Here is a 24,735-nt window from a genome sequence, read left to right as displayed (position 1 = left end):
ACACAACAGCCTTCTACCTCAGACTGGCACAAGTCCATTGCTTCTCATGTTCAGCAGTGCTTCAAAAAACAAGTCTTTTTGAGATGCTTTCATTTTAAAACTTAGCAACTTGTGGTGTATACAGGAAACACAAACTCTTAGTTATTGCTGAGAAATGGCTTATGTTAAGCCCTTCCTTTTCCATGCTTTCCTCCTGCTCCAGCAGTATCCTGGCACAGAAATTCACTAGTCATGCAGGAGGAATGCTGTATGAACAGTGAGGCACAGAGATGAGCAAGCACAATTTTCACAAATTACTACAGAGCAGATCAAAAGCTATATATGCCTTATTGTATGATCTGGTTTTCAAAACAAAACTCATATAACTTGATTTTTATCAAAGGTAAAAGATAATAAAATGGTAATAAAATAATGATGAAAAAATTAAAAATATTAGTAAACATACCTACGATGCTGAAATTTCACCAGAAGTATCTGAATGACATCTTCTCTCACGCTATCTAGTGGTATAGTTATGACAGTTAATGAGACTTAGAACCCATACAACTCAAAAATCCCTTTCTTTCCTTGGTGCATACCAAGTTTCTGGAAACAAGACATCCTTCTTCACTCTCCATCTGCTACTACCAGCCAAATTGGAATACAGGTGCATAAGGAAGGCATAGAGCGGCCAAAAGGAAAGTTCTACAAGCATATATCCATGGACTTCAACCTTATGTTGAGGGACCTGACATTAACTGTCTAATTAAAGTCATTTTTCTATTATGCTTGAAGGATTTCATGGAGTGGTAAAAACCAAAGTCAGAGATACCTGTGACTGTCCCTACCAAAAGCCACTGACAGTTCACTCAATCCCAGTTCCAAACAGTGAGAAGATGCATAATTACATTCTCTGGAGAAACAGAAAAAGGCAGAACCAGACCCCACCACTCCCTCTCCAAAGCCCTGAGCATGCTTCAGCCATTACTCCCTTCTGCTGCCTCTCCTGGAGCAGAAGGAAGCAGGCTCAGGTGCCAGATGGCCAACAGGAGTTCCCCTCCTAAAGCGTCAGCACTTACCTCTCAATGACTGTGGAGCAGGTGAGCACCTACAATACCAGGGGCTCATTACCACAAGCAGAGAAGAAAAGCCATAGGAGTGAAAAAGGCAAGGACTAAATCAACAATTTTTATTGTGGGTTGATTTTGGTTTAGTTTTTTTACAGTCCATCGAAGTATTTTGTAGCCCACTTAAAGACTTCTTTAAAAATAATAAGTTGTCATTGTAATTGAATACATTCAAGTTGTTTCTCATTGTATTTCTCAGACTTGTGTATTTCTACACATAAATGTATATATTACATACATATACAGACACACTTTGCTGCAAGAAGGCAGTCTTCCTGCTCAGTTTCTCAGGACAATTCTGAATGTAGATTTTGTATGAAAAGCATCCCTACTTTTCCTAATCAAGGAGCTCTGCACTGTTATCTCGATCAATTCTTTGCTATACTTCTTCCCCTTCTTAGGCTCCCTTTTCCTCCTGCTATGACTACAAATATATTTCAGCATCCTACAGCCTGAAAACCGTTCCCATTTTTCGTTAATTCCCTTTCCCAGAATTTCCAACCGTTGTTAATGATCTCTACAATTTTATTATCTTAGTGCTTTCTGATCTCTGCTATCATGCAAACAATTTGTGAAGTTATGAATACCAAATTAGAGCAACCAGAAAACACCAAGTACGCAACCTTAGTACAAGAATGAGAGAAACACACATAGCAAAGCAGTACCTATCCCATCAGAGTGACACAAGGGAATGTAATGATAGCAAGTTTCGCGAGCGTTCATTAGGGAATGGCAAAGCACAAATGAAGGACTTGGAGATGCTGCTTACAGAAAAACAAACTTTATTTAGAGCAATATAGAATCATTAATTAGCTTCCTGCTTTAAAGCAGGCTTTGAAGCAAATGAGTTTGTTACAGTAAAAATGCAGATGTCGAGATTGGAAGTTAATGCTACTACACTCAACATTAAGTAAACAGAAGACTAGGAAACCAAAACCACATGGAAGTCAATCACTGCCAAACACAAAATAGTTAACAATGGGAAACAAACAGAATATTGTCAAATTCAAAGCTGGAAGCAAACTAGAAAAAGTGGAAGAGACAAACACGCTGATGAAATAACAGTGAATAGATCAGAAGAAAGATTGTAAGAAAAGAACTGTCTGACCTACAGCTGTATTTGAAAAACTAATATCTGCAGGCAAAACACTGTATTGGTACCCATGAAAACCAGAACAACTCTTGATGTTATGGTACATGGATCTCAATGCTGAAATATGTACAGATCTCATTTAAAAGACAGCAAGAGATGAGCTAGCTGAGAGAAACATTAAGGGCTACAAAAATGGAAAATACTAAAACATCAAGACAATACAAAAATCTTGTTTCATTGTTGCTGAATGATGAAAGACAGCAAAAGCATCAAATTCCAAGCTAATTCTTGGGCTGTGCACAGCTTGTACTGGTACTTGTCTTTTGCTTTTCCTTGCTATTGTCCTGCACTCTTTTCTAGAAGACAGCCATTTCACCTTCAACTTTCTTCAGCAACTCCAAAACAAGACTCTTTCCCATGTCTTTCTCTTCTTTACACCTCACCTACATATGACCCCTCACCTACATATGACCCAATTTACACAAAAAAATAAACTAACTTTTCTACAAATGTTGACAACTCTGATTTTTTCCACATGCATCACTATGTTTTTCTGACCAAACTAGGATATCAGTAGATCTGACACATCCATATGGGTGTTTAGCCATCAGGTAAGTTCAGTATTGACCAAACAAATTCAGCATCCTTTTTTCCATTTCTACAGAATATAATTTCCTGCCTTGACTTGATACCCTTAACTGCAATTTTACTTTCATTCAGACAGATGTGAGGGAACTAGAGATGTGCCTGAAAATTTTACCTGCATAGCATTTGCAAGATTCATCCTCTTCCCTCTGTGCACAGAACTGATGTTCCTGTCCAGTTCATCCTTATCACTGTGTTCTGACTATTCCTCCTTCTTCAGCCTTGGCAAGTTCCATCTCAATTCACCAATTTCCTTTTAAAATATAACACTAAAGATCACTTTAATAGGATGTTCCACAGACAAAACCATTTTTCTTTTTATTAAATTATCTTTCCCCCCCTCCCTAGACAATAAAGTGCTCGTTGTCACCTTCAATGCCTTTTTTTGACTTCATGTTAAATTAAAACATTGACCTTCATTTCACATACCACGCTTGAGAGGTTTTTCAAATTCCTTCGTAATCTCACTCAAACTGCCTGTTATGCATAAAAAAGCATAGTTTTATTTAAATTTTCTGTTGAAGTTTTGTGAGAACAATGATTTGACAAATAGTTTGCTACGACGCTTATTTTACAATTCTGGCCAGTATTGGGCCATTATTTCCTTGCTGTCTTGTTCATGCAATACCTATATTTTTAGAACAGTCACAAGAGACTTCTTCTACCTAAATACTACTGTAATACAAATAATATATAATGGAAAAATATTAGATCTCATACACAGAGAAATGATTCTAAATCAGTGACCACAACAAAGCTGAATTACATATATTTACACACATGCATACATACAGTGAGCGAGTTATACCAAAATGAAATCATTACATACAGCAACATTTGTCTTTTCCTTTAGACACATCACTACCACATACAATGAAATTCACATAAAATGAAAAAGGCATTTGTAGGTGTGCTTTAACTACTCCTCTAACCCTATCTTCAGCAGCACTATTGCAGCATTTTCCAGTACATGACACCTTGTAGGTAACAAAGCATCCCTCAAACAGAGCTGGAACTCAAGTTAGTGTCTATGTGCAGGGCAAGTGTCTCCAGGACAGGAACAGGAAAGCTAGAGATAGGGATATAATGGATGGGAGGATGCCACCAAGTATGTGCTTCACAAGAATACAGAATCAAAACTCATTCTTCTCTCTCAAAAAATACACACATTTAATGTTGGTCTTTTAATTCTAAGAAAAAAATCAATTCCAAAAATACAAACTGAACATCAGAGTTAAATCAACCACCATAATAAAATGAAATGACATTCACAATAGTTATGTCTATGGACAGCTTAAGTTTGACAAATATTTTCTCCCCCCCCCAATCCCCACTGAAATCCCCAAGTACATTCCAATATTTATCTTTAAATGAAGCTTTATGAAAAATACTGCTGGTGTTCAGTTAGAATTAAAGGACTTGGATAAAGTGAAACAATAAAGACAAATACAGATGGTGTGAGTAAGGTTACAAAGGCTTAACATTTTGCATCATCTCAAGATATAAACATTCAAAAATTACCATGAAGTTGCTGTGTTATCAAAATATTGCAGCTATAGGCAAGGCAACATTAAATTAATAGCTGAGGGTGTGAGAAAAAACCCCCCCACATTTTAGTGAAGGTAAACAGAAGTGGCAGTTTTTAATTAGCATTTTTATAAAGCTAATATAACCCAGTCAGCCATAATCCAAGCACAGCAAAAAAAAGCTTTCTCTGCTTCCTTTGGCTATAAGGTGACAGAAAAAAAAATCCAGAAAAATAATCACCTTTTTAAGATGTTGAAGATGAGCAGAAAAAGTCAAATAACCAAGTAATGGAATAAATAGGTACTAACCCAGGTAGTACACTTTAAACCACTCTGTCATTTGTTAATGTTACATAATTTTATTTTGGTGGTAAACTGTAAGCATGTAAGAAATCTAACCTTATACAGTACAGTGAATAACCACCAAAGTAAAAATATTCTTCTGTTTACTTTTTGGCTAAAACCCCTTCAAAAGTAGCAGACAAAGAAAAAACACCTAATACTGGCAAGAGACTTTTTTGACTTTTTTTTTAACAAGTAAAATAAACTCCTCGATTTAAAACTTGGTACATTTTATAAACACAAAAGAGGTAATGTTGTAATAAATCAGTAATGTTACTTCAAATGGCAACATTTGTTGACCCTGTGCAATAATACACTTAGTTCATTCTACATTTATCAAAATATGACTGTTTCTACAGGTATGCAGAAATCCTGCATGTGACTGCTGTCAACTTACTTTATAATGGGGACACAAAATTTACAATCAGAGTGCTACAAGAACTTGCACATTGTTATTTCCAGTAGAGTTCATTTCAAAATGTTCAGATCCTGCCTTACTTTTTGACAAATGGAAAATAATGGAATATAGAGCACATGAATGTCAATGACTGCACCCATTGCCAGAACACACTGCACTGGTTGGACACTCTTCCTTAGTACATAAAAAGCAACAGCACCCAATAAGCCTGAGAAGAAATGCTGCTGTGTAAATACTGGCAACTATTCCTGAAAAAAGAATTATGGGATGAATTCTCAGAAGCTGCCCAATCCCATAATTTGTATTGCATAGTCACAGTCACACATATATATACACGCACAGGTAGGTGTGTGCATATATACATATGTATATACACACACGCACACACGCACACACACAGAATATATTAAGAAGACAATGAAGTCTGGTCACAGAGCAATTTACAGGCTCAATATATTTTTTCTTTTTTTTTCTTTTTTTTTTTTTTTTTTACACTTTGTTTGAAAGAAAACTTCAGTATTTTACAGTCTTCAGTAGGCATTATATACACTGCACTTATGAAATCTAGAAAGTATTGAAATAGAAATACATTTCTGCAAACATTTGGGTAAGAAAACAAACCAAGATTTTTCAAATATTTGTGCTATCTACATAATATTTTCTCTAAATCACAATAACTGTATCCATGGAATGTTCTCTAGAAAATGTCATCTTTTTTTAAACACCATGCACATTTTTAAGCAATTGTAACCCAAAATATCCCAACCTAAAACAATCTAACAATGTTCAGATTAAAAAATTTAAGTCTCAGATCAGATTTTAAAAAGATAAGTCTTTATCACAAGAGCTGTAATGATAACAATTACATGTTAAGGCTAAAAAGGTTTTGTTTTTGTTTTTTTTTTTAGAAACACATTTAAAGACCATTTCTCTCGTGGCTCTGCATTATGAACTGTACTTACAGATGACAGTGCAGTGAACATAATGTTCAGTCCTACAGTCAGGATGCAGTTGCTCCTTCCCACTCCACAAGATACTGCACCTTTCCATCAAGTGTCACCCGACGAGCCAAGACACGGTATTTTTCCCCACAAGCTATTCTACCTGCTGCACCAAAATAACTAGTAATGGAGTTCTTTAGATGATTGAGCTGTAACTCCTGATCTGCTAAATTGTTAAGTATCTCTGTATTGAGTTCATCATACTGGTAATCTTCCTTGCTCTCATCATCTTTAACAATTTCTGAATTTTGAGTCTGGAGTGCTTTTCGTGGAAAGCGACCTCTCCTTCTCAAATGCGGTATTGCAGCAGGCCAAGTTCTTCCTGTACGAGTCCTTTTTCTCGAGTCAGATAAACTATTGAAAATAAAACCCCACAGCATTAACTCCAAGGAATCTATTCAAAATGTATGCCTTACCATCAGCTATTTCCATGCCACTCATGAAATAACTTTTGTTCTATTTTTCACTGATAAAAATACTTATTGCCTATAAATAGGTAACTGTAAGTATGGCACTTAGGTAAAAATTTCAGAACTCTAAACATGAGTTTTTTGAAAGCAGACTATTTAGAGCAGTAATGCACACAAAATTGACTCATGAAAGCACTTGATAGCATGCACCAGAAAGAGGAGACAAAGTAGTAGAATACATGTACCTCAACAAAAAAGAAATTTATGTTTGCTTAACTTGAGAGAGAGAAAAGTTCAAGTGACAATTTAGTTGCAGGAAAGTCAACTGTAGTTAATAATTTATTTATGAAAGCTGTGCCAGAATTTTTTCATGCTCTACTGACTATAGAAAAATCACAGCATACTTAGTATTCTTTAACATGAATACACAAACCTACAAAAACAAAAGCTGCTAAAATTAATTCAGGGTACACATCAGTTCTTTTGTGGCCTTTATTAGAAAGCTAAGCTCAACAAGTGTGCATGGAGTTTAACTCTTTTAAGCAAACATAACTTAGCTACACATTTTACATCAAAGAACAACAGTTGGCAAGCACCAAAAAATCCTCACCCTGTGAGTTGTACGCAGAACTAATCAAGACTGGTTTTCTTTTGTCCTATTTCTTTAGATTTCCCCATGCAATTTATAGCTCTACTCTGAGAAAATCATATTAAAATTCATATACTGCAAATCTTAATCTTTATAGCAGATAGAGTAACTGAATAGTTACCTATAATGTCTGGAAATGCTAGATGAGGTAGTTTCTTTCATACTGGCAGCACCTGTGGATTCCACATCTGAGGTATTGGATGAATGTGCAGTTCCATCAGATTTCCTGTTTTGCAAGATAACAGGATTGCCATGCAATGAAAATAATCTTATATTAAAAACTGAGCTGACACTTCAGAAGCAAAGAGATAAATTACATGGTATTATAATGTTTCACAGGATTTTTTTTTTAAATTTACCCAACAGTGCAGGGTAATTCCAAGGCTGGGTTCTCTATCACCGGAACTGGTTCATTATCCTACGGGGAAAAAAAAAAGATACCTAAGCTTAGGTTTTGCTTGTTGTACCAATTTTGTTTGAGAATTAGTGGGGGAATATCACAATTCATATTAACTTGTTATGTTTTTCTTCAACAATTACAATGCAGTTAGAAGGAAGAGGGGAAGGGGGAAGAAATATTCTTACCAGAGGAGACGACTCTGGAGTTTTGTGAATCATTTTCCTTGTATAGGGACCAGGTGGACGACCTACTGATTTTTTTTTCCCCTTTTTCTCTATACCATTACTTAGTTCCCTAGAAGAAAATTTGTATTTTGTTCTGTATTACTGATGATAATTTTCATTTAATATTTCCTTTGGCAATGAACACACAGATGTCTGTTACTGAAACATTGTACTAAATGAGGTTATTCTGACAAATTAAAATTGTCAGCTACAAAGCTACATGTTTTTGTCTGCATAATAACATTAACAGATACAAGATATTTCTAGGGACATTACTGATTCCCACATGTTGAGAAGAACGAACAAGTGTTAAATGTTGTTTATTCATAGGAACACACTTGGTCAAAAGGATGGCACACTTACCAATACAAGTTACAATTTCACAACATAATTCCTATTCAGAATTCTAGTTAGATTATTGCCTAAGAGACCCAGAAAGGCAAGAGATCATGTTTCCCAAATGGTAGTAAAGTCGACATATTTTCTATTGCTAAATTTCATGTTGGTTTTTTAGAAGAATCCTAACAGAAAGTTAACTACATTTGTTCTAAGACCTTGTTCTCACAAATAATCCACCTTTACAGTTATTTTTAAAAAATATCTTCTACAATGAAAAGGTATTTTTTGTAGGCACCAAAAAAATGCCCAAAGTAACCCCATTGCTAGAATGACTGGGTTATTTTACCTCACATCCGGAATGGGTTTAGATGACTTTCTGCCTTTAATTTTGAACTCATGAGAAGTTCCTTCTGGTTCTTTCTCAGCCCTGAAAGCAGCATTCGGTGGCACAGGAGGAACGCGAATTCTCAAACCAAACAAATGCTTCTTTTTCTTTATTTCTTTTCCAGACATAAACCTTGACAATTTTAAACGAATTGTTATAATTCTGATCACAGGGAAAGCAACTTTGAAAATAACAGTGTACGTGCAAACAAAACTATGCAAATAGAATATTCATTCAAATGCTACTTTACACAATCCTCACTCTCAAGTACAGAACGTGAAGTGGAAAGAGGATGGAAGTTACAACAATTTGTCTCATGGTCTGGGTTCCACTCAAATAGTTACATAATGTTATAGCTTGAAATAGACACAGAATTAAAATTTAAATGTTTTCTGTGGCCAAAGCGATTATCACCTAGACTGAAGACTAATCTAGGTCAGATTAAACAGGTGAACATTTAAAGCAAAAGTATCAATAACTTACATGGTCTTGTAATCATTTAATGCCTCCAGGACATGCTCATATCTTTCAGATTTTGGTGTATCTGCCAGCTGTAAAGTAGTAAGAAATCATTTAGCCTATCTGAATTCTTCAGTAGTAGAAAGATTCCAGTTACTTTGAGTCATTGTAACTACAGATTTGAATTTTCCAACATGACTCAAAATGATACCAAAAAAAAAATATGGAAAACACCCAGAATAGCTATTAGAATCTAAAGAAAAAAAAAAAAAGAACAGTAAATCCATTTTCATGCCCCTTTTGCTAAGACCCAGTCTAACCTCCCTCCTTTCACTGAATCCTGAAGAAGCTAGTCTCTATCAAGCTTTTAAAACATGGAATCTTCTCTCTGAAAAATTAAGAATTATAGAGACAAGCAGAGCAAGTATGCTGGACACAAAGAAAGAAGTAGACAAGTGCTAAATGAACAAACAAATTCCTTCTACATTTCCCTCAATACTAAGAGAAACAAAAATCAAAATTAAACAAAGCTTACATATTTGTTAAACTATACAGTAATATATTCTATTGAAAAGATGGTGTGAGAATTACATTTTGTGCAGCCTTTTTTTTTAATTAAAGCTTGAGACTTGACATGACAGAATTACTGATTTGATATAACTTAGGTAAGAGATGCCATACATATCAAAGTAAACCAGATATCTATCTATTCATAATGACACTAATTTTTTTAGTAATCCTTTAGTGTTTGCCTGTCTAACAAACTATTTACGCTGATAGTTTAAAATACATATGTTCAGACTATTTTCCATTATTTATTAAAAATAGTTACACATTTAAACCAAGAACACATATTTGATTCTCAAATTGTGTCTGCTAGTAAAAATGGATTACAGATGTATGAATTTACTGAAGAGTATAAAAGTAGGATGTACTCATGATAAGAAAATTTCAAACCATTTATATGCCACCCGTATTAAAAAAAACTTTAAAGCCCTAAACAATTTTCATGCACAAAAAGTGCATACTCTACATACTCTCCTGGCAGTGTGCCAATTTGAACTCAGACATAAATTGTTTGCATCTAACGTTACATGCAGAAACAAAGACCAACACCGACCCTCCTAGTTAAATATAAAGTCAATCTACTTGAGTAAATGGATTTCTTTTAATGCTAAGATAAATGCCCAGTTATCAAAGAGCTGAAAAAATAACTAGTCTAGTAATGAGCTAAAAAACAAGATGCCTTGACAAGTAGCTGAATCAGACTGGAAAAGGATCAAAACAATATTTAGACCAGGACACAAACTGACCATCCCCATTGTTTGAAAGAGGAAGGGAAGAAGAAACGTTTGTGTACAATATTTTGTTATATCTTAGAGACTTTGGATATATCTTTGTGTGCAATATACTCTGCATTCAGTTCTACATTTAGATTTTCTGGTTGGGGCACATGAAAATATCAAAGTAGTAAGAGAACTACAACATGAAAGACAAATAGAGATATGCAATAGTATACACAGTTGAGTACAAATAATTAAAAGTCATCATGAAAATAATGAGTTACGTGGATAATCTGAAGAAATTTTACAGCTCAGAAAAACAATCACCACCTAATTTCCTTGCAGAAATAGAATGCTTTTTATCTCGTTATTTAGGATTACCAGATTTTAAGGTACTAAAGGACTTAACATGCAGAATAAGACAGTTCATAGGTTGCCAGCTCTCAGGACATATGCATGCACTGTGAGAGAAAACAAGAAAGGGTATTGCAACTACTTACCTCACCAGGATGCAATCTATCCCAGTTTTCATTAATGTAGGCCATAAGTTCAAGCTCTGAATCAAAATATTTCTTCTTATGAATAACACTTAGGTTGTAAAGGCATAGATGTGCTATATCTACCCTAGAATATTTGAATTAAAAAAAAAAAAAAAAAAACAAAAAAAACCAGAAAACACATTTTATTTCCAATTGCTTTCCTTTGAAATAATTTAGTAGAAAAGATATTATCACAGTACAGCTGGAGAAACACAAAGCACAACTTAAAACACTCAATTCAGACAACATCACAAAGGCTTCTGTAATTTCTTTTCAAGTGATTCCTTCTGTTTTGCATTTTACTTTCGTTTCTGCATTTTCATTGCACTGTCGTGATCTTCTTTTAAACTCCAAAACTGGTCTGAACCATGGGATATTTAAGCAAGTCTGAATTCACATTTGAATATATCAACTCTGAATTCATGCAAGTATTTTGGTGAACTAACATTTAACAACATAATTTCTTCCATATATTTAGCATTAGGCACATTTACACTAAATTGGATATAATTTCTAATACGGGTTAGTTCAAAGATTCCAAACTACAACTATTAAGACTCATCAAGGACACTATTATAAAATGTATCAAGACGTGTACTCCAGGACTCGCTACATCTGGCTTAGTAATGGCAGGATCCTAAGCCTGCAAAAAACATTTAACTCAGATATCTTAATCTTCACATATACAACAAGCGAGTAGTTGCTTACTACTTCACTGAACAATCCCAGAAATAAACCTCAAGAGCATGCAATCACAATATATCTCTACATTTAAGGACAAACTTTGAATGAAACTTAGCCCTGATAAACAGCAAGAACGACTCAGGGAACAGCTCAAGCTACCAAGTGGATTTCCTTTTTAGCAAGGAGAACCAAAACACCAAAAAGAAAAGCAGAGCATGTATTTAACTCACCCCTTTTTTAAAAAAAATTTATACTTACCATCTCAAGGGTAAACGTTTGAGGTATTCTGGTCCAGAACTGCAAACTGAGCAAATGAACGTATAAAACCTAAAAATATACACATATGTATTATGTACATGTGTCTGGGTGGTGGGTGTCCCTACACACACATGCTCTCCATGTTTTAACATCCTAGTTAGGAAAAAAGAGAGTTAAGCAAGCTAGAAACCCAGCCATATGATATTTGTGAGTCTCTTTATTCTGCACCTCACTTTAGCAACTTCCACAATCTGCGCTGATACCTACTAGGCCAGATACAAGGTACTTGGATTCCATCCTGGTACCCACCGTTTCATACTCCCTGAGAAACTCCCTCAACCTGTGACTGTGTCAGCTAAGATGCTCTGTAATGCCCCCACCCCATTCTCTCCAATGCAAAACCCTGTGCACCAGCATAAGCATATACTTCAAGGACCCATGCCTTCCTGGGTCCTAACTCCGCTCTTTCATACAAATATTCCAGCACAACCAACAGCTAAAAGAAAGTCTAATAGATAACAAGTGAGATACTCCTTGATTCCTTTCTCCAGTTTTCTCTCATCTGCTGCAAATGCTCCAAGTTCCTCTTAAAATGAAAGCACAGACCAGCAGCCTTTTTTCATTTCCTTGTGTTCTGACTCATCACACATGGACAGAGGATGTAGAGTTCCCCTCAGTCTAAGTATCCTTCCAGCTCTCTCCAATCCCCCCCAGTCAGTACAGGGAACTGGTACTGCACAGGCTCTCTGACAGCCCATCTCCAAGCATAGTGTCCATCATTTGTAAGACAGTCACCTACACAACGTGACCTCCAAAGCCCTTATCCTAACTTAGGCCCACTAAAGGGGTCTGCTTTAAAAGCTTTCCATCTCCCAGTTGCCAGCTCCTACAGTATAATGGACTTATGCACAAAATGAAGTCAGCAACAGTTGGAATTCAACTAACCCTTGGTTACATCTCCATCACCCACCACCACACCCTCCTTCATTCAACTGAGATGAAGAATTGCACTTTCCTGGCACCTGAACATGTGTTTATTTTATATAATCTACTCAAAACACGACCCATTTTTGAAAAATACTGTTGTATTATGGCTGCTCTAATAAAAGCTCATATGAGAGATTTCCTTCACATTTTAAATAGAGACAACCATAAAGTACAGATTAATTTTCTTACCTGTCACCAAAAAGCATTGGCTTTTGGAGGCACTGCACACAAGCCTCATGAAACCACTGCTTACATTTGCAGCACTGCAACATCTTTAGATACCAGCTTCACCAACAGAAAGAAAAACAAGATGTGTTAAAAAAGTTACTGAAAATTGTTCTTTGTTACATTTAAATTAAATATCAAGAGATCTGTTGATCCAAACTGATTTTCACAGCTTATGAAATAGCCATTTCTAGGAATATTTCAGTAACATTTAGTGCCTTAATGAATCACTACTAGAAAAGAGAGACTAGGAATAATAAAAGACAGTCCAGTAAAAGACTGAAATAAGTTATTAAATGAAGAAAATAAACATTTCATTTACTCTGTCAACCAGCTTCTAATTCACAATAATAAGAATTTAGTAACTCCATAAAAACTCCTTCTGACATACCAGATTAGCTCCCTTATTATTTTTCAAAGCAAAACACAGCTGCATTAAGTCACAAACATTTGTTCTGGGGATTCAACTACTTGAATCCTCAAAAGAAACCTCATCGTTTACAGGGGTTTTCTTTTCCTTTTTCAGCTTCTCCCTTGAGAAAAGGAACCATGCAAAACTGAAGGTGATGTTTGTCCAAGTCTCCAAAATTCTCAAACCAGAGCTCTGTCCTGTGAGTGTAAATTCAAAAACGTTGCTTCTTTGACTTTTTGACTCTTTACTTGCCTTGATCTCAAATCTTCAATGCTATCTTATTCATTCACTCATTCATGCAGACACCAGAGTACCTATCTCTACCTGCTTTAGAAGTCCTCTTCTTGCCTTTCTTGTAATAAAGAATCAGCAGAGGACTCTGTAATGCCATAAGAGGAAAAAGAATCTTTCCCCTGCCAGTGATTGAAAACCAGGGTATGATGTTATGGTAGAATCAGACAGCTGCATATTCCAACAAAACGTAATAAACTAATGTGACTTATGACCAAGTTAACATCAGAAAAATACTGCCTCTTGCTGATTGTACAATGTACTGTGATTTTATATGATGGCCACATGACAAAATCAAAACAAAACTAAATATTTTATGGGAGAAGAAATAATGTATTTTCCAAGAGACACTTAAAAATGCATAAAGAATTCAAAAGCCCACTTTGCATCCAGTTTTTAATACCTACACACAATAGGACAGAAACGAACAAGTTCACAAGAAAGTCTACAAGAAAAGAGTCAAAGTTTGCAGCTGCATTATAGAGAAAAGCTCTTATATATTATCCATTTACTTACTCTCCAGGTCCTCCACAATAGCAGTAACACTGCTGCACATTGGTTTTATGACCTGCATCCCACTCAAGGTCTGTTGCATTATATGGTAACGTTTGTTTCATGACTTGCAGTGCTTTGGCATTTGGTCCTTTCTTAAGCGCACCACCCCTCTGGGCCAAAACAAACACATTAGTTTATAAAAAACAATAATACCTTTCTGAAACTTTCAAAGCTTTTAATCTGAAAGTTATGAAAATTTGTCTATAATCAAGCCAAATACTTTCACCTGCATTTATGTTTTAATACTAGTATGTTTGTTTAAAAGCAAAATATCACCTATTTCTAAAATAAGTATTACTCCTCAACATACAAAACTTGCATTCAGATCAAAGATAACAAAAAAGAAATCACTGAAAAAAATGCTTTATCTTATTATTTCAATTTCAAAAACAAAGACGCATGCAATATGAAACACACCTTTGTTGTTGTTGCAAAAACACACTGTCGACAGAGCCATTTATCATCTGAATCAATCACGCTGGAATCAATATTTGGTGTGTGACACAGTTGATGATAACCTGTATAAAAAATGATCAGCCAAACTGTTATTAAAATGGCAAAAGAAGCTTGCCATTAAGAATTAACTACATATAACTTTAATGCAACTATAAGGCACTATCCATCATTAAGTGCCGAAAACCTGATCAAAAAAATTGGTAACAAATTCAAAATGGTATTTTAAATTTTCTTAGTAGAAAAATAATAATCTTGACTTACAGAACAGGTGTTAGTCACTTTAACAGGGATTCTCATCATTCACTGAGCTGTTAATAGCCACTAAGGGCTACAAAATTTAAGATCAGTTGAGCAGTCAGTCATTGCCAGGCAAATATCCTCCTTTGTGAAACAAATCAAAACATCTTTTAAAATGCAGTAAATAGGAAAAAAAAATCTAGTTACCTTGCCCACATTTATCACATATAACCATTTCATTCGGTGCCTCTGAATACTCTTCCTGACATATTGTACAGACCATTTCCCCACTTTCAGTGGCTCCTAGACAAAGACGAGAGTGTGATTTTTTCAGATTACATCTGCAGTTGGAACAGTTACCACACGTATAGCTTTTTTTTTATTTCAGTTACAGACGCATGCATTGTAGAAATACATTGTTACAGAGAAAAACTTGTTACCAAGAATACATTCAGACGTTTTGTACAGACTGTGCTACAAATATTTATATTACTTATCATAAGCTATAAGATATTTATAGGCTTTATATTGCCTACTTAATATGCAGTCCACGGTTCCTTAACATAAACAACAAAAATTCAACAACTGAATAAAGAATGTAAATTCTGGCTAAAAATACGTATAAATAAATCCTATCTGAACAACTAATAAATATCTTTTATGTTTATATTACTTGGTGTTTCTTTTCATGTAAATACATACACAATTTGGTGTACATCTTTTTGACAGATCTGTTCAAGATGCTTTAATATTGAACTCCAACATTCTTAGGAAAGATGTTATTACCACTTATACATATTTGCAAGCATACAAAAGCACACAGTTACAGCAGAGGTAAGGGAAAAAAGTAAGCTTGCAACCTGGAAACAAAACTACATCTTAGTCCATTTATACGATGTATGAATGTAAAAATCTGGATTAAAATACAAGCTTCTTAATCACAGAATATTCTGAGTTGAAATGTCCCTCTACACATTCATTAAATTTTGATAGTTAACATAAACAAATCAAAGATCATGAACTTGTACTATACAGAAGCAGAACAGAATTTTTTTTACAAGCTTCTAAGAAATAAAACAGTTGATTTTTTGCTATTATAAATAAAAAGCTTCTCCTTTTAGCAGACAGTATTTAGTTTAAACATCAAGAATCAATGACAGCCAGTTCAGGTTTCCATTGCTTTTATACGATGAGGAAATTGTCATCCATGCTTCTACTACTCTCCAAATATCTGAAAACCAAAAAGGTACTATACAATAGGTGTCTCACTTGATAATTGCACATTTCCTATATTACATGAATACTCAAAAAACTGTAATGGTTTCTTATGTGCAACAGTTATGGTGTTACTTTTAAATGTCAAAACTCCATTAAAGATTTTCCAGGTTTTAGTTCATTTTCACAACATGTTGTTTCAACTGAAAACAGTAGGAGGACATAAACTTGGTGTAAATTAGGGCTCAGAGTATTCTGTTAAGACAGAGGATAGACTCTATCCCCATCCAAACAAAATCAAATGTGATTATTTTTACAAGTCTTCTCCGCTCCCTTGCATATAGTTATGTGAAAACAAACAAACAAAAAAAACCAACTCACGAAAACAAAATAACTAAAAAAAACCAGACCCAAAAACCAGTAACTTCAGTGATAGACAGTTGTTTGAAAAGATTTTTTTTTTCCCCATTTGCCTAATTTGTGATCCTGGATCACATTAAATCATATCACTCTTTAGGATACGAGAATATAATGTAACCATTTATTTTAACAGATATAGTAATCTAAACAAATAAGATACTAAACAAGGACTACTTCATTGAAGTTCTTGCCTGTTTGTATGTCCTTCCAGAGAACCCAGGATTTGGAACTGTCTTCAAATATAATGAAGCAGTTCTGTTTCAGTTTGTTTATCTGAAAAACAAAAATACAGTGGAAGCCATGAGTAAAAGGACTAAACAGAAGAACGTACTTACTACAAAAGAGGCACAATAATACTGCAATTTTCAACTACATATGATACTTTAAGACTCCAGTGAAGTTAAAAATTTTTTACCTTTTTGATAGTTCCAAGATAAAACAAGCCATCTGACCATCTAGCTAGGACATCCTGACCTTCCTCAAATTTACAAAGTGGCTTTTTGGCTTTCTGTCCATCACGTAAGGACAGCTTGGTCAGAGATGCTGAGCTCTTATGGCTGCGACGTAAAGGAGAGCGCTTATGGACCAGTGAATTACCCACTGCTGTAGAGTCTCTAAAGACAGAGAAGCAAGAAAAAAGGTAATCACAATTAGGATAAAGAAACCATGTATTTTAAATATTAATATGACTAACTCTAGAACTTCAGGTAACTAAAGACCTGCTCATGTCTTCAGACTTTAGACATCTTTAGTTGTGGTGCCTCTGCTATGACACAAGTCTACAAAATTTGAAAGAGACAAGTTTATAAAAAAAAAGTGTTCTATGAAATCAGTTGATGTAAATGAGGATGGGGAGACACAAACTTTCCAGCTCAGAGACTCTTCATAAAGTCACCAGAAGCATCAAAGAACATATAAAAAGCATTCAATACAGGATTACTTATGCAAAACTTCAGTCGACAGTTTTCTAAAATTCCAGGGAAGCTAAAAAGGTCCTAAACTAATTCTAACTGCATTATCTTAGTAGGGAGAGTAGTAGTTGACAACTAACAGGGTGCTCAGCACTTACTCAGAATCAAAGCAAAACAAAAATGAGAGGCTGAGGTGTGGAGAAACCACCCAAGGTAAATACTTGACCCATAGGCAGAGTTGTAGAGGTTTCCAGCACAGAAAGAACTTCTACATGTTAAATTCATGTAAAATAAATTTTCCTCTCTGTTAGAATAAGAGTGGAAAATAATAAGGAAGGAAAAACAAAAGATCTTGCAACTTTTCTTCATATGTGAAACCCAAAATTATAAGTTACTTGAATCAATCATTTTTCCTCATACAATTCCACAAAATGTAGCCTATTTACATGTGTGAATATGCTCTTATGTCAAACTAGCTATCAAACATCATATTCCAAGTAAAGGAATAAAATATAGAAAATTATAAAACAGGATCAAATAGTGCACAAGGAAGAATCTTCATAAGTAATAGGCAGAATCTGAGACTATGTAATAAAGTTACCACTTGTATATCTAAATGTATTTTCTACAGAAACTAAAATATATATTACTAGGATGCAAACATAAGGGCAGATTAGGGAATTAAATAGGATACAGTCAACTGAAAGAGCAGTTTCACCTCACTCAAGATAGCTTAGGTACATCATCAGCACCAGAAACATTTGAATTAATCTCAAAGCACCAACAAAAGCACCAAATTAATCAGTGTCCCATATAGTTTGAGCATTGCTATAGCAATGTTAGAATCCTATCAATTCCGCTGCTTCTTATGCAAAAGCTGTTTCAAGTTACTGCTGCTTTTCCCCAGTTCAACTCTAACCTCTGATAGATGGGACAGGGTACATGCAGCATTCAAAATAAGTTTACAATAACAGAGTAAAAGCATGGCAGCCCAGGACACTTATTTTGTGCTGCCTTCTCAGCAGTAACATCTGGTTTACAAGTGTTTTGACAGAACTACTCTCTTAAAAAGGTTCAAAGATTTTTTTTTTCCAGATTTTTATCTGGTTTAAGAGCCCAGAGAAAGCAGCTACAAGGCAGGAATGTTTGCTCTTCTTTTCCAGTACCTGAAAAAAGGTGTGAAAGATCTCATACAGAATATGCAAAAAGACACAAACTCCATTTAAAAAACAACTGAGCTCTATATTAAAAAATTCTTCAAAAGCATTCTTTTAAGTACTGAAGTTTATCCCACATCCCCATTGAAACGATAACAAAAAAGTGTGCATCATTTTCCGGCATAACACACTTAAATGAATCTATACACTGACTTATACAACAGCATAAATTCACAATAGCAGCTTCAGACACTGAAGAATCTTGATACATAGTAAAGATGTGAGCCAATAAACCAGACACTTCTCCTTTGTCCACACTGCTCTTTTTGTGAGTGATAGCAGTGCTGAAGTGATGGCTAAACAGCTCATGAAGCAGCTCCTGCTGTGGCAGTTTATGGTTTATCTCACAGAGACTGAAAATAGGGTTAGTTATCACAATAGGCTGACAGTAGCTTAACAGTTGCTTTCCACATGGATAGGAAGTTTCTCTTCAGGGAAACATTCCCTCAGTGTTTTTGATGGAGATGAAGTAGGAAGAGCCACCGTTTTTAACAAGCTGACTTTAATGAACAGGACATAAGTTACTTAAAGTAGGTGTCTCTGAAGTATCTTCTGGAACCATTGCACAAGAAATGTAGTGCAGACCAGTGTAAAAGCTACATGTATAAAATGTTACTAACGTACTCATCTGTCTTGCCACAGCTCTCTCAGCTGTAGTGGAATACCAAGAAGTTACACCTATCATTAAAATAAAATTTCTATTTTAAAATGCAAACTGAAGTTAAATTCTTGCTCGCTGATTTTGAAATTAATTTAAAGGTTCCACATTTTCCAGAAACTTGCTTTCAAGTTTTCCCTAAAGTTAGCTTCATAGCACCTTCCTACCACGCTATTTATAGTTACCAACTAAACTAGCAACCTTTAAGTAACAACTTCCCCATCTTAAAAAAAAACTTTTCTCCAAGACCTTACAATCACATAATATCCAACCGATGCCTTGTTTTTCAGAAAAACTTACCTGATATGAAAATTTGCTTTATCTAATTTAACTCGCACCACCAAGCTACACAGCACATCATACAGCACGTATGGCTTCACACCCATTACTCAATACTAAGTATGTTGTGCTGTATTCTTATTCAAGCACTTAGAACGCAAACAAAAAGTACTTACACACCCATACAATATTTCATAAGTTAGTGGTGGAAGTCAGTAAAATGTGTCTGCATGCTAAAATATGTTTGAAAAGCTAGGGAAGAAGATGTGAAGAAATTGGAAGATTAAAAAGACTGAGCACTCTTGCTTCCAAGTGTTTGTTCCTTAAGATATTCATACTCCTGCACTCCTTCAGTTGCAACAACTGCTGTGAAACAACTTCTGTTAAAAAAACTCCCTTGACAGAGTTTTTTTTTTCCCCCGGCCATCTCAGTTCACCAGTTTGTTTCATAGAATGGTTTGAAAGCACAAGTGAATAAACTCAAACAAGCAACTTGGGAAACAAACTCCTTCAGCTGTCACTGCCAGACTGCATGACTGAACTATAGTCACGGGTTCACTGACAATCCATGCAAGTTCAGCAAACTTTTTCCAGAAGGGCTCCTGATTCACAAATGCTGCAACAGTAACAGGTAATAGCTACCCTATGAGTACAGCTAGTTCTTGGAAGTTAATTAAAGATACTATGTTTTAACAACAAAATGCCCAAAGAATATTAAGAGAAAATTTTAATCCACTGAGGAAACTCAAAGTGGGACAGAAAACTCATTTATTCCTACTAAATACAAATCACATGGAAGGGAAGATGAGTTTAAAGATTTATCAGAAGGGAATTCAGATTAGAAATCACACACAGACCATCCTACTAAGAGAACTCATGCAGGTTTAAGATCTATCTCAAAACTGGAAAATGCGGTATTGCAGAGGAGAGGAAGACCTAGTGGAAGAACTTATGATAACCAGAGATAATCAGTTCAAATTCTGGAAGCATGACATTACTGCTGATTAATCAGTCTCTTTAAAACTTGTTAGACAGCATCTAGATGGAATACTGTGTTTTTGTTCTCCCAATGCAAGAGAGACATCGAAGTAGATGAGTTTGGTAGAGGGCCACAGAGACAGTCAGGGACTGGAGCACTTGCCCTATGAAAGGGGGCTGAGGGAACCAAGTTCATTCAGCCTGGAGAATAAAAGGCTTCAGGGAGACCTACCAGCAGCCTTCCAGCTCCTAGGAGAAGATCGGTGAGATGCAATTACTCTCCTCACAGTAGTGCATAGCAGGAGGACAAGAGGCAACATATACGTTGGAATAAGAGAGATTCTGACAGGGAGGGAACCTCCCCCTCCCCATGGGGGCAGTTCAGCAGCAGAACAGGGGCACAGGGTGGTTGTGTGGCCTCTGTCACTGGAGGCTTGCAAGGGCTGACTGGATAAAGCTACCTGGTTTGACCTCATGGCTAAGCTGAGCAGGACTACAAAACTCCCAAGACCCCTTCTAACCCGAGTCAGATTTTGAGCCTGTGAAGTATGACTGTCCTTAATAAGACTGATTCACACTATTAAAAAGAGGTAGTCACCGGAATAAGTGACTCTCATGTCCATAATACTACACAATCATTTGTGATTTTGTTTTTACTTGCTCATGTTCTCCCTCAAGAAACCTTAACTAACTAGAAGTGTTCTAATTCTGTTTGATATGCACAGTGAGAGTATTACACTTTAAAAGATCATTACAGAATAACATTTTTCCTTACATATTTAGTATGTAGGGAAACTGGATAGGGCAGCCCTGTACTGCAAAAGCCATTTGTTTGGGATCGATCATGTGTTTGCACACAAAGAGAAGAAGCAGAACACAGTACACGGGAGAAAACAATGCTATCAGGTCACAATACACCTTTTCAGATGAGAATTTCCCTTAATTGTACACTTAGCACCTCCTTGAGTACAGAAACTGCCTTTTGGGTTTCTCCAGTACATGCAGGAATGTACCTAAGGGAGGTAGGAGCACGCACCCAAGCAGAAAAGAAATGACAACATGTTGACTTGCACTGAGGGGAAGTGGGGAATAAAGAGTATTTCAGAGGTGACCAAACCCCCATAAAGACAAGTCTCCTTCTTTAAGGTTCATCTACAAGAGCAGCAACCTTCATAAGCACTCCACAGAATTAAAAAAATAAATAGATCTAAAACATAAATAAAGTAATATTATCGTCTAAGATATTCAGTGAATGAAGTATGCCCAGACTCATCAGGAATGCTCTTATCATTAACTCTCCTCAAAGAAAGTTAAGCTGCTTGATTTCACTCCTCCATGGAGATTATACCTCCAGCAATATCTGTGGTTTTATAATTCTTCTCCTGTTGTGTTTTGTTCAAAGACACACTTCCCCTCCATTTCCTGCAAGGAAGGCCTGTAAAGAAGGTGAAACCAACTCTGCAGCAAGCTCAGAGGCCAGTCACACAAAAAGTGTTGTTAATTCACAAACTACGAGAAGATTCGTGTTGGCTTCTCATCACATGTGCTTCTTCTCTCCAGGCTTTCTCCTCCATAAGTCACATGAGGAGCACAAAATATGCTTTACTGCCTCTAGTACTATATTAATTCACATCTATCTCCAGGGAATACAGAAGTCCACTCCTTACCAGGAAATGAACCGTAGCATATTTGTTACAGCTGCTCTCCTCATAAATTTTACCTGATCTCCTAAAGCAGGGAAGGAAAACATAACTCGATACTACCAATACATGTGTCGTTCACCTATCAAAAAAATATACACACCTCAATAACTGCTGACTAGCCATATTAAGTCAACTTTTGAGAAGCATCTACACCTGATTTAAAATTCTTCCCAGAACAGAAAAAGCAAGTTGTTGAGAAGCCACACATCTGTATTTGATGAAATAAGGGTTAACTGTGAAAAACATTGCTACATTATACTCTCAGTACAGATTCACATTTCACAGCTTGTAGCTCCTTGCAAAGATCCTTCTCATTTTCACTATATTATGCACCTTTTTTCATCTTTTCAATCTGTGTTCCCTTATTCCCCTTTCACTGAAAAGCTATGAACTCATTAACCTGTTCTCTAATAATACAGAAACTAAACTATTTTCCCTCTTTCAACTTCAAATGTTTTCAAATCAAATCTAATTTGAGATCTTAAAAAAGGGACAAATATTAACGTGTTAACTTTTACCAACCCGATTACAGACCAAAAGGAAAAAGAGCAGGGAAACTGTTTGGTTATTATCCCACGTTTTTGCCAGGTTAATTGTATATTATTGATCATGTTCCCTTACACTAAGTCAGGAGAAAATCATGCCATTATCCATTACTACGTTTGACCTTTTAAAGTTATGAGCTGGGCCTACCTATCACAAATTCCAGAAACAGCCATAATGCTACACTGTTTTCCTTGCAGACCCTTTCATTTAAGCATGCAGGCCCTTTTCTTTTAATAGCACCCTGATACTCCATGGATGAACGACAACCCCTCGTATTTCAACACTAATAGCAGTGTCTAGAGCATCCAGCACAGAACCATATTGTTCTCTTTGACAAACGCAAGTATCAGCCCTTTCTTCCTACAGAATTCAATACCAAAGAAAAGAAAACGCGTTACTGCACATCCTTTCAGCCAGCAACAGTTACCGCATTTTGGTGGACTAAAAACGTACGGTGCACGTTCAAATCGTCAAGCCTGACAGAGACGGAGAGATGAGGCGTTGCAAACGAACAAACAAACAAAAAAACAACAAAAAGAAACCAAAACCAAAGTTACCAGCGGGCATCAGCAGCCCTTTGTGCTGCTCTCTCCGCACTCGAGAAAACGCAGCCTGCCTCGACAATATCCTTAAAGGTGAAGGCGAAAATACAGCTGGCGCGGGGCTGATGGCACCTCAGCGCCGCGGCCCCCCCGGCCGGCCCTGCCTCCCCGCCTTTGTTTTGGTCACCGAGAGCACCGCTGACCCCTCGCTCGCTGCCCGCGGCCGCTCGCAGGGAGCTCCCTCCCCCTTCCCCCAAGGCCTCGGGGCCCCCCGCCCCGGAGCGGGGCCCCTCTCCCCGCTCCCCACTCCCCGCCCCGCGAGGGGGATGCGGGACGCGGCACCGCCGGCCCGGACTGCGGGATCGCCCCCCCCCGACCCGCGCGGGCCCGGCCGCCCCTCCCTCCCCCCCACCCACCCCTCACCTCATTCGGTCTCTCCAGTGGTGCCAACCGCCTCATACAGGGAAATGGGCGAGCTCGGGAGCCTCCCCCGGCGGCGCGGCGCGGTGCGGCCGGGTGCTCGGTGCACAGCGGGCCCCCGGGCGCGGCCCCGCGGCGGCGGGCGGCGAGGGAAGGTCAGAGCCGGCTCACGGGCAGCCCGGCCCCGGCGCAGCCCCTCGCCATTTTTGTTTCCCGCGGAGGAGGTGCTGGTGCATTCTGGGAGCACAAAGGGCCGCGGCCCCGCCCCGGCGGCCCCGCCTGCGCCGCCAGCGCCGGGGGCGGGAGCGGGCGCGGGCGCGGGGCCGGCGCGGCGGAGGGACACTACCGCCGACGGGCTTGAGCCGCTGCCGAACAAAGAGGGACTACTTTAGCCGTGCGGTCGCCGCGGCTCCATGCGCGCCGCCGGCGCTCGTTGCGGCGGGGCCGGTCATTGTTCCCGCCGCATCTGGGGAGACGCGGTAGCGTCCGGGCCTCGCTGCAGTCACTGCCCTGCGGGACCCCTGCCCGGCCCCGGGGCAGCTCCCCGCCTTGGTGGGGTCGGCCCTGCCGTCTGCAGTGACTCAGGGCCCGCCTTCCTGCCCAGGGGGCCGGCGAGGCCCGGCACAGGTAGCAGAGGCAGCTCCGGCCGGCCTGTGGGGCTGCGAGCTGAACAGTGTGCTCCTCTGCAGTGACAGCGGGCTGCAGCCATTTCAGCCATTTCAAGCTGAGCTGAACCGAACCTCAGCTTGAGTTGTTAGCTGCAGCTGTACTAGCCAAGCTGATGGAACAAGGTGCCCGGCAAAGTCGTGGAATCTCCCTCTTTGGAGACATTCAAAACCCACCTTGGCACATTCCTGTGTCACCTGCGTTGGCAGGGGGTTGGACCAGATGATCGCCAGAGGCCCCTTCCAACCCCAGCAAT

At 37.7% G+C, this 24,735-nt stretch overlaps 1 protein-coding gene across 1 annotated transcript; it reads right to left on the bottom strand.

Moving 5' to 3' along the window:
* Positions 1-1,146: 1,146 nt before the first annotated feature.
* Positions 1,147-24,059, bottom strand: MTF2 (metal response element binding transcription factor 2). The gene is made up of 15 exons (XM_027712312.2): positions 23,817-24,059; positions 16,975-17,173; positions 16,751-16,832; positions 15,132-15,227; positions 14,649-14,749; positions 14,193-14,341; positions 12,938-13,033; positions 11,762-11,830; positions 10,781-10,904; positions 9,022-9,089; positions 8,500-8,670; positions 7,776-7,884; positions 7,550-7,608; positions 7,312-7,416; positions 1,147-6,485 (listed from the first exon to the last, which is right to left on the bottom strand). Exons 1-15 carry the CDS (start codon positions 23,819-23,821, stop codon positions 6,131-6,133), a joined length of 1,788 nt encoding a protein of 595 aa, XP_027568113.1. The 5' UTR covers positions 23,822-24,059; the 3' UTR covers positions 1,147-6,130.
* Positions 24,060-24,735: the final 676 nt, after the last annotated feature.

This window comes from Pipra filicauda, unplaced genomic scaffold (genome assembly GCF_003945595.2).
Source record: "Pipra filicauda isolate LSUMZ 115617 unplaced genomic scaffold, ASM394559v2 scaffold112_size3218982_pilon, whole genome shotgun sequence".
Classification (NCBI taxonomy): Eukaryota; Metazoa; Chordata; class Aves; order Passeriformes; family Pipridae; genus Pipra; species Pipra filicauda.
This window is presented reverse-complemented; position numbering and strand designations above follow the sequence as displayed.